The following is an 11,295-nucleotide window of genomic DNA, read 5'->3' on the forward strand; positions in this document are numbered from 1 at the left end:
TCTTAGCAAATGTTTACGGTTGCTTCTTAGATATAGTTTCTTTTGTCACAGAGTCCTCTAGTGGTACAGACACTGAACTACTGGTGAACGGTAGCATTAATTACTTTACAGTGCTAATTATATACTGTTGTGAGTATGCTGGAGAGCCTCATAGTGTTTCACTTGGTTTTTTTTCTCACCAAAATCAAAAAGTGACAAAACGGTGAGGTGGTAAGTAGCATTTATAGCACAAATTGAATACACTCCTGTTAAAAAAAAAAAAAAAAAAAAAATCTACTGTTGAGTTTTGTTCTGGTTGTTTGTTTAAAATGTTGTATCATGTTTCAACATCCATGCAGTCTGATTGGGAAGCACTGCTTATTTAATCTCCTAAGACTTTTTTTCTCATGGGGCCAAGGCGTCTCTATGAGCCACAGATTGCAGTCTAAGAATAAAACAGTTACAACGTAGTGTAAGAAATGTGCCAATTCAGTGTAGCCCACTCACTGTGTGTGGACATAAAGTCTGTCTTTTATATATGGCTATGTGTTTCTGTATAAATTCTGACAGTGGTTTAAAAAAAAAGGTGGACTTCTTATGATTGTAAAGGTTTTCATAACTGAAATTAAAGCAAATGGTAAATGGGTCTGAATTTCATATAAACTGTGTTTACAAGGTTGAATGAATGTAACAAGAAAAAACTAATTTATTGGTCATTTTTGTTGCCTTTATTGTGATTCACATACATATTTGCAGTTCAAAATGGTATCAGCAAGATTCAAAACAGTTTGCCCACCATTAAACAAGTGAATTAATTTATCAATTAATATTTTGAATGAATACTATAATAATAATAATAAAATAAATAATAATAAATACTACTACTACTACTACTACTAATAATAAATAATACTTATAATAATAATAATAATAATAGCAAAAACAAATGTAGTACAAAGTTCTACTAAACATATATCGCACACAAAGCTAAATTACTTACGATTTAGAAGCAATAATCGTAGCCCAGGGTTCTTTATAAACTTATAGATGAGCTGGGTCTGTACTGAAGTTCCAATACAACCGCTGGTACTGTGAGCAAATATAAGAGCACTGAAAGTGTTGAAAGAGAAGAGAGAAGAATATTACCCACAGTGTATTCATGGAGACCAACTGCTCACAACTTCATTACTGTAGCTGTGGTTGAGTTTCTCACATCAGCCTAGAAAGATTCAGTGTAGAATGTAGGTAAGTAGGGAAAAAATAGGTTAGTATTAATATGAACAAAAATCCATCTTATAAATTTTTTACTATAGTTTCAAATATTAGACCATCTACATCAATGTCTAGCTATCCCCAGACTCAAAGGCTCTTTTGAATCTTGTGCTAAACTTACTCATACCCAAATTGTTTTCTTGGCTTTCTAAAACGGTCAGATTCTCCCAGGGTTAAAGTGCACAGATCACAACTGTTATCATATTCAATCCTGACGGTTCATTCTTTCAATAACAACATATCATCCTTCCATATACATGTCAATACTTGCATACAATAAGGAAGTGCTGCAGATTTGTCTGATTCATTTCTAAGCAGACGTCAAATCTAATACTTTATATATACATACAAATAAATGACAGCAGGAAAACATGCTGAGAGGGGCATTTTGTTGGCATTGTTTGGCTCCATTTGTTCCCCTACGGTACCCGATCCCAGCCTCGGCCAGGTCCTGCACATTTAAATGTTTTCCCTGCTCTAATACATCCACTTCCATTCACCAAGGGCAGTTAATCAGCTGGTTGATTAAATCAGTTGTTTTAGAACAAGAAAACACTGTAGTGTGCAAGCCAGAGTTCTTGCAAATCAATACAGAGTCATTCTAAATGATGACCTACATCTCACGATGAAACTTTTCTATCCTGATTAAAGTGTTGTTTTTTCAGGACAACAACCCCAACAGTACATTAAGCTCACTGAATAGTTTAATGAGTCTGAAAATACAGTACATCCTACACCTTTGCCTTCACAGGCACCAGATATACACAATGGTGTTAGTGTTCTCCATGATCATGACACCAACAGGGAAATATCTTTTCAAGAAATGTTTTAAATATTTTGAGATTTCTATAATCTATAATCCAGTATTTTATAAAGACCTTGTATGTTTTTTTCCCCCTTTAACTTCTCTTTCTCTAGCTATCTATCTGTATACTGTCCTTAAATCATTATCGTTATAAAGCCTTTTTTTTTTTTTTTTACTGCTGTCAGTGTGAATAATATTTCATTTATACTGTTTTATTACCTTCCAAGGTCAAAGAAATTTGAAGCCAACCATCTGTTCTTCTGATTTGTGTACTACTGTGCAAAGAACTCCAGTATGTGTGGTCTAAATATTTACATAACAATCTGTGTATTCGTCAGCAAATTGTCAGATGATCATCTTATTTATGGTTTTGCTAAATATTGCATTTGTGCTCATCAGAGAGGAATAGACCAGTCTTTCCCAAATAGATCCTGGAGTTTCCCTTGTTCTCTCTCTCTCACACCACACACACACACACACACACACAAATAGTGGATTTCACAAGGATGTCTGGAAAGCACTTGCAGATGATAAGATGCCAAATGAACTTCTGATTTAGTTCTCATCTAAAGTGTCCGCTTAAAACCATAATATTGATCAAACCATCATCATTCAGATCCTAAAAGGTCATTCACCACTCTGAGAGCACAAAGAAAATATTGGGTGCACAGGCTAAAGCACGGGACTATAATCTGGTGAGTTTGTGGCGCTCAACAAGGTCTTTCTTTCTTTCTTTCTTGGAACCAGGCACTGAACCATTCCTATTTAGTTATTTTAGGTTTCTTTTTTTTATTTTGTAACCATCATCCAATCAGTAAATTCTGTACAGGGGATAATATTCACATGAACATTGGAAAGCTTTATGAGTGTTTATATTGAAAGATTTCAAATCAACTTGATCCTAAAAGTTTCTTATATAATTGGTGGCATTTCCTAATGTTTAGTTAAACCTACCTTTATAATTAAACTGTCCAGAGTGAATCTCTATCCAGAGACAATTCTCTGAATTGAAATCCTAGTCCTGAACTAAAACACAACATGACCAGAGTAACACCATGGTAAACCCCTATGTTCAAGACTTACCTCCTCTATAAAGCATGTTACTCCCACATACTAGTCATATATTATGAGGGATAGGATTATTTATTATTTAGAAATTACAATAAAAGTTAAACCTGACCTGCTTTTATTTATTTTTTATCTAAAAACAGCATTTTTTTTTTTTTAAGGAGAAGGGGGTGGAATTACTACTGAACATCAGCCCATGCACGAAGGAATTCAAATATCTAAATACATATTAATAAAAATGCAGTACTTGCTGGACAAAAATCTTCTCCAGTCATATTAATAACAAAGCTACATGGGGTCATTATAATCTGTGGAACTGTCAGTTTAGTGGCAAATATAAACATTCAACCTCTACATGAGTGAGTTACTCTGTCCTACACTGATACTTACCTTCAGCAGGCAGGCTTTGAGCAGCGTCCCCTGTATAACACACACACACTAGCCCTACTCACCACCAGCGGGCAGGCACTCACTGCTGGATGACCTGATGTAGAGGTGATAAAGGTGAACGCAACCGTTTACTAAGGACCATTTTTTTTTCCTCTCCAGCTGAAGGTTCTTGCAAGTACCTCCTCCACGTGTTAACTCGTGCTGTTTGAGGAAACTGGCAGTCTAGTTGGCAACACCTGAACTTCAGGTCAATTTAGGACAGGTGTAGGTTTAATACTTCTGTCGCAAACGCAAATGGGGAAAACAAAACTATCAGCCTTCCTTCGGGGCCTAGAAGGGCGTTTTTTTGTTTTTTTTTACTTTCTAGATTGCTCTCCTTTTTTTCTGATCATGGAAATCCTCTTCCTGTACTGATATCTCAATGGAGTGGAAAAAAAAAAATCAAATCAAATGTGCAAAAACCAAAGGATGAGGTAAACAAATGCCTGCTCCACCGAACTAGAAAGTATTCAAATTTGACCTTTAATTCGCAGGTGGTGGTTGTGCTGCCAATGCAAAGCAGCTGGGTTACAGCAGACCTGACCTCTTCCAGCTGTTGCAGGTAGGGAAGAAACTTGGAGGACATCACTGGTAGCGCTGGAACAAAACTCGAATCTTATCTGAAGGTCTGTTATGTGAAGATCTCCCCTCTGACTTTTGGCAGCAGCAGAGCACAAGCCTGCTACAGAGAGCACAGTAGCAAAAGCCCCCTTCTTTCTGCTCTCGCTTCCCTCGGGAATAAGGGGGAGGTTTAGGGCAGGAGTGTGCAAGGGCTGTTAATTAGCAAAGCCGGGCAACTCCGGGACACAAGGGTGGAAAACACTGATCAACAACACGGCAATAAAATGCTCTCGCTCTTGGCTCTTAATGTCATCCCTGATCCACATATGGGAATATTTTTTTTTCCTGAGCAGAAACAATCAGCAACAATTCCATCGAAACACAACCGCAAAGCAGCGGGAGATGTTCTTCGATTCATTTCCAAGGAATGAACATTTCTCCCTCAAATGAAACAATTTATTGATAGTAAGACAAAATCAAATAAGTGCCAGTGCACTTTTTTGTGTGTATGTGGACAGCTATTTCTTAGCTGTGCGAGGCGTGAATGAGCGATTCCTCTTTTTTTCCTCTCCTTCAAGAACCCAGGTAAACACACCACAAAGCAAGACGATCATATTTCCGTTTAAATATGGGAAGTGTAAGCACAAAAACATTTACACAAGTGTGAAGCTGCTCTCTCAGCGAGAATACACAATCACTAAACGGAAAGCTCTTGCCCCTCTGCATCCAAAGGGCTCCTGTATCAACTCAATCATTTTGATTCCAGCCATGAGAAGTCCTCTGCTGCAACAGTCCTTTTTTCATCCTGAGAGATGGCTACTGAAAGTACAGTATCTCCTACTCATCCATACATATAGAACAGCTTTGAAATTATCTTAATTCACAAATCAATCTGTTTTAAAAATGCAAATTTAGTGTGATTTTAAAATGATAGATGGCATAATACAGATGGAATTAACACATTTGTTAATAATCAGACTCAAGACACTCCAAAAAATCCTTTACATTGATAGAAAGGCAAAAAAAGAAACTAAAATAAAAAATCTGATGTGGGGGCATAGAACAGTTTGCTATGCATCTAGAACAGACTATCCAAATACAGATTATTCAACTTAAAACATACTTAAATTTAGGGCTGCATATGTAAACATGGTCCAATGAAAAGCTGAATCAATAATTAATGCACGCTCTTTAGTGGCATCATCACTGCACAATCATGTGTATTACCCAATTACAGTGCTTTGTGTTTTTGCACTGAGCCATAGTCATTATTAATGTAATGGAAAATACTAAACACCTTTAAATGTACAGCCCTGCTTCAAGTATGCCCTAAGCTGACAACTGAAGTGTGTTAATATATGGGAAATATAGCTCAAAGTAGAATTACATCACCATAGGCATTTATATGTTTATCAAATTGGAAGGACCACTTTTGCACTCACATTCTGGTACCTGGACATCAATTTAACAATTCCTTTAATGTGGCATATGGAACAAAACTGAGGCCAATGCTGACAAAAATGAAAAAGCCACATGCATTACATACTGCTATTTTATCAAGTTTTCTTAGTACTGTATTTTGTACTGTATTTGATGGGCAAGATTACTAAAAAAACAACACAACAATAAAAGCATTGAAATCAGTAGAAATTAGTGGCTGACTACATTACCAATCCTGAACAGAAATTAACTAGGAGTAAAAAGCAAAGTAAAAATGGAAAAATGTCTCAGTAGAACTAGCTTTTCAGATCTTGTCAAATACAAAAAGACAAATTAGAGGAGATCTAAATTATATAAGCTATGTGCAATGGTCTGTGCAAACGGTGGCTCTGAAACATGTTAGAATTAAAAAGAAGACCAAAATAAGTCACTGATTCATATTATAAGATGACTTGGGTATAATAAAATCTTGAAGAAAACAAACAATCTGTAGCCTTAATGAATGCTTGCCCAGTTACACACTGATAAACACTTTAGTATTGAAGTACAGTTGTGTATGAAAGTTTATAATCTGCAAACTTTTGAACTGTGAACTACCCCGTAAAGGTTTCAAAACAGGACAACAGTCAACATGCAGTTTTAAGTGAGAAATACCTGGACTGCTTTAGGTGAACTATAGAACTACACACCTAGGCCTATGTTACACTTTCTCTTCATCGTTAACTGATTGTTCCAAGCGTTAAACCACAATGACTCAATAACCTCTTTTTTTTTAAATAAAAAATATATATAATATACCTACATGAACCAACATTTTTGTTAATATCCATATAGGGAACTGCTTACAATCTAATGGCTAAACAAACATGTATAAGATTCTCAAGCAGTACAGTGTATAGGGTAAATATTCAGTTCTCAAATTGTCTGCCTTTTATCTTTCACTCTTTCAAACAGTTGCACAGTATCACAATGATTTGGTTTGGAAACTCGACTTGCAATGGTGAGCAAATATTGCAATATGAAAACCAATTTTGCTATATATGAGATGTTTTTCATGCATCGCATTTGGCAGAACAGATGACACATACCCTTTTAATAACTGTTTAAACTATGGTTGCTGCACCAGGCTTAACAGAGCATGCAAATGAGACATTTCTTTCATTTTTTTTTTTTTATAACAATGCTTTTTTTTTGTTTGTGTTCCGATTGTTAGGATGCTCCTCGGACAATGATCATGACAAGATAGTCCTCTTCTGTTTTGGCAAGAGCTTTTGCAGAGGAATCTAAGAACTGCTGAGAGAAATCGCAGGGTGGGAACGCGTGCAGCACTCCTGCATTGTCCTTATCGCGAGTGCCCCCCACAGGTAAACTGATTACCCCGGCCGCCTGCTTTTGCTTCAGATATGAGACCAGGTTGCGTAGAGGACGCTGGGTTGAGGCTGCTGGGTCTGTTGATGAGGAAGATGAAGATGCATCGTCGGAGCTGGCTGGAACTGCAAGGAGAATGGCATACCCGCCTGGACCTGCTGCTTTGATGCGGCGCGACACCTCATCGATCTTGGGCTGGTCGAGCCGAAGGCGCTGTGTGATGCGGAGCTGCGTCACCTTCCCTCCCGTACTGCCGTCGACCAGGAGGGTGTTGGCCACACTCAGGTCTCCCTCCAGGATGTGCATGCAGGCTGGGAAATTGCTATTCTTTAGCAGCAGCATTCCATTCCAGGCCATGCTCAGCTTCCCGCCAGTGTCCTGCTTGGATGACTGGCTGCCCTTGGAGCTCCCTTCAGCTCGCTCTCTCTTTGATGGCCCTTTGTTCAATTCACTTGCTTTGCGTTTTCTCTCTGATGGACTTGCGCCAATGCTGGACTCGGACAGGCTGCTGCTGCTCTTGAGACGCTTCTCTCCAGGAGCTCTCTCTAGGCTGCTGCGGCGCTCTCGTGCTGGAGACGGCCGCTCTGCTCTCGTTGGCCGCTCGGAGTCGCTGAATCGGCCGTCGCGACTGCTACCTCCTGGGCTGCCCTCAGTTGATGGGGCTCTCCGGCGCCGGACTGCCCATTCACTGCTGCTGTCGGGTGAACAGTCTAGGTGGCGTCCATCCTCTAGAAGGCGTCGTTTTCTTGCAGCATCTCTGCTCGGCAGCTCCCGCTCCAGGGACCATGGCTCTCTGGGCCGCCGATCTCGTTCCAAGTGCTCCAGAGACTCAAATGCAGGAGTTCTTACTCGTTCACGGATGGCAGGAGCTGGCCATTCTGCACCGGCATAGAGTTCCCGTTCTCTAAAATGCAGTGGTGGTGGAGTTCTTTCTCTGACCCTGATAGCTTCAGGGGTTGCACGGTGAACAAAGGACTCGGCCACAACCTCATAGTGGGGCAGAGGGAGCGGCTGCAGGAACTGCTGCTGGTAGCGATGCTCAGTGTCTGCAAAATCCACTCTGAGCCGTCGGTCTGGACCTCCAAGAGGAAACCCACGCATGTGTGTGCAAGCTGCCTGAGCAGCATCCAAGCTCTCATACTGAATGTAGGCCCACGTGTCCCCTTTCCTGTAATCTATAGTCCTAATAGTGCCAAAGCGATCAAACTCCCTTGCTAACGCAGCCAGGGGAACCCAAGGTCCGAGGCCCCCTACCCAGAGGCGTGTTGTTGGGGTCGCCTTTCCATAACCAATTTTAATAGCATTTCGACCAACCACTTTTCCTGACATGCTGATCTTTGCTCTGTGGGCCATGTCCAAGTTTTCAAACTTAAGAAAGCCATATGTGCTGTTTTGGCCCCGAGTGGGTCTCTTGATGTCCACTTCAGTGATTGCCCCAAAGCGGTCAAATGCCCTCCTCAGATCATTTTCAGTTACTGTAATGTCCAAGTTACCCAAAAACAACGTTCGGTTTGCTCTTTGGTCGTCCTCGGGAGAAATAAAATCCTCTTCGCGAAAAGCAGCAGCTCGTTCAGCAATGTAAGTCGGCCTTGCTCTGGCTTCATAAAAGGCAAATTCTCTCTCTCTCTCCAGCTCTCTGGGTAAGGGAGGCGGTGGGGGTGGAGGAAGTCGACCAAGTGCTAACTGCTGAAGTCTGTAGTCCCTATAGCCTAGTCCAGTAGGGGACAGAGGCCTCTGAGTGTGCAAATGTCTGTGGCCAGCCACTGCAGAAAAGTGGTCTTTTTCCACGGGTGATCGACTTCTCCTCCGGTTCATGTACACAGCCTCAATTTTCAAAGGCCGGTCATAGAGCACCAGGCGACCTCGGGCGTGTTTCGCCGCTCTGGCATCGTCGGGCCTCCTAAAGTTCACAAACGCAATTCTTTCGTCGTTAACGCGGCTAATTTTCACACTGACGTCGCCGAATTTCTTGAACTCGTGAAATAAACCGTCCTCGATCTCCTCGTCACTCAGCTGCGACCCCAGTTCGCTTATTTTCAGTGTTTTGTACTCACTCTCGTTAGCGGCGAGCTGGCTGCGTTGCTCTGAGCGGGAGTTGCTTCTCGCGGCCGCCTCGAGCGACAGGCTCGAGTTGTGATTCTTGCTGCTAGCGCTAACAACGGGGCTGGTGTAGCTATGACTGTTTCCCGTGCGGCTAGAAGCATGTCCGTCAAAGTCGCGGCTATCCCTTTTGTCTCCAAGCAAACTCCTTCTCGCCGAACCTCCTTCGCTTTTGGAAGAGCTGTTTCCATTGTTGCTTCCGCCAGAAATCGCCACAACCCCCATTTTCTTGCTGCTCGGATGGCTTCCTCCCCTATCTCGAACATCGTCCACGGCCCTTGAGCGTTTTTTCACTGGCGACCTTTCTTTTCCTTTCATGATAGATATTCGGCGACTCTACGGCTTATAACAAACAACTACGACGCGATTACACTACAACAATTCATTAAGTTAAACGGGGAAAATACTGCAATTCGCTCAATATCTTAGCTGCAAAACAACCACATACGCCATCTTGTATAGACTACAGCGTTCCTCGCCCTAACAATTTGATTGGTCCACTAAGCTGACAGAGTGCAATGCTATTGGCTGTGCTTCACGCTAATCAAGGAAGTCCGTAAACGCCCAGATGACTTCTCTTCGCTTAGAGATGCTTCGCCCTCGTGGCATGCGGAAATAAAGTCTTAAAATGGTATTTATGGATTTTACAGTAGTTATTTTTGATAGATATACACGCACGTCGCGAATTAAAACGACCGGTCATTGTAAATGTCCCACATTTCTGCAAAAATGGGGGCAAATGGTTTTATTTTACGTCTAAGACCGGTGACCTTTGCGAGAAGCAAATTCAGCATGTTCATTTTATGTCCAAGAGATGTCGCCATGTGTATTTTTAGTTTTAGAAACGCTCGGAAGTAGACACACAAGTGTAAATTATAAATACAGTATAATAATAATAATAATAATAATAATAATAATAATAATAATAATAATAATAATAATTATTATTATTATTATTATTATTATTATTATTATTATTATTATTATACTGTATTTATAATATACATGTGTATATAATAATAATAATAATAATAATTATTATTATTATTATTATTATTATTATTGTACTGTATTTATAATATACATGTGTATATAATAATAATAATAATAATAATAATTATTATTATTATTATTATATTTGTTGTCTAACTGTTGTGTAATTAATTTAGTAGCTATATTTCTTTACTCTTAAACTAAAATTTTTAAAAATGTATCGTCATTACATTATTTTTTTAGACATTTAATTAAAGATGTTTATTTCTAGAAACAGCTAGTCCACAAAAAAATATAGGTTTATGCAAACCAGTGCCACTTCCTAAGCAAAAAGACCTCATTTGCTGCACGCACATCATATTAACCCAGACACTATTAAAAAGCTTTTTAAATATATTTTTTATATGCTCAGTAATTATTTCACAAAAATTTTGCTTTTGCATTTTATTTTATTTTATCATTACATTATTGGGAGCAAAGCCTCTGTAGCTGGAGGAAGTACGTCTGTCTCAAAGGGTCAGGCTGGAATTCAAAGCTGTGGGTGTGGAGTGTGTGTGTGTGTGTGTCTCCTCTATTGAAAACACATGTCCTCTCTCTAAAGCATAACATAGTAGGCCAGAATGGCACTTAATGTGGTCCAGCGCTGATCTGATGTTTAACTTATAATTGAACACTGAAGCAATCTTCCTTTATGGCTTTCTCAGATTATCAGAACTATGGCTAGGAACAGGTTAATATTGTAGTATATTCCATTTTTTTGTTACCTAGTCATTCTTTCTACCACATTAGTGGCAGACAGGACCGACATGCAGTCATTAGATCCAGATGTCCCATGCATTACCGCATACATACTGTGTATGTGGCCATGCTGCACTCCGGTGGATATCTGGTGCTGTCTGCATGTATGTTACATGATTAAGGTGTTAAGGTTAGAGTATTATAGTCTGAAATCATAATGTATTTTTCCAGAAGCACCAGTAATGACTTCTCTTGAAAAAAAAAATACAAGGTTTTGAAGGATTGTGTCATATTTCATTCTGTGTGGGTTGTACTTTGTATCTTATGCAAACACATTGCAATATGGTTCATAATATTGTACAGTGCGTTACCATTTCATTCTTTAAGCTTGCAGTGCACATCTGCTGACAGAAAGTATTCTTGAAATGCATGAGTTAGCAAAAGAGTTAGCAAGAAATTGCAGTTTGCTTACACTGGCTAATTTCTGAAGGCCTCCTGAATTATGCTAGCCTCACATTACTGCATTTTTTTTTTAAATGACT

At 39.6% G+C, this 11,295-nt stretch overlaps 1 protein-coding gene across 1 annotated transcript; it reads right to left on the reverse strand.

Annotated features, from left to right (window-relative positions):
* Positions 1 to 252: 252 nt before the first annotated feature.
* On the reverse strand, positions 253 to 9,497 carry rbm15 (RNA binding motif protein 15). The gene has a single exon (XM_058389236.1). The coding sequence runs from the start codon at positions 9,338 to 9,340 to the stop codon at positions 6,764 to 6,766; it is 2,577 nt and encodes an 858-aa protein (XP_058245219.1). The 5' UTR covers positions 9,341 to 9,497; the 3' UTR covers positions 253 to 6,763.
* Positions 9,498 to 11,295: the final 1,798 nt, after the last annotated feature.

The sequence above is a fragment of the Hemibagrus wyckioides genome, linkage group LG05 (genome assembly GCF_019097595.1).
Source record: "Hemibagrus wyckioides isolate EC202008001 linkage group LG05, SWU_Hwy_1.0, whole genome shotgun sequence".
Classification (NCBI taxonomy): domain Eukaryota; kingdom Metazoa; phylum Chordata; class Actinopteri; order Siluriformes; family Bagridae; genus Hemibagrus; species Hemibagrus wyckioides.

Coding starts and splice junctions, on each gene's coding strand:
- rbm15 (XM_058389236.1), bottom strand. CDS start 9,340: ATGAAAGGAAAAGAAAGGTCGCCAGTGAAAAAACGCTCAAGGGCCGTG.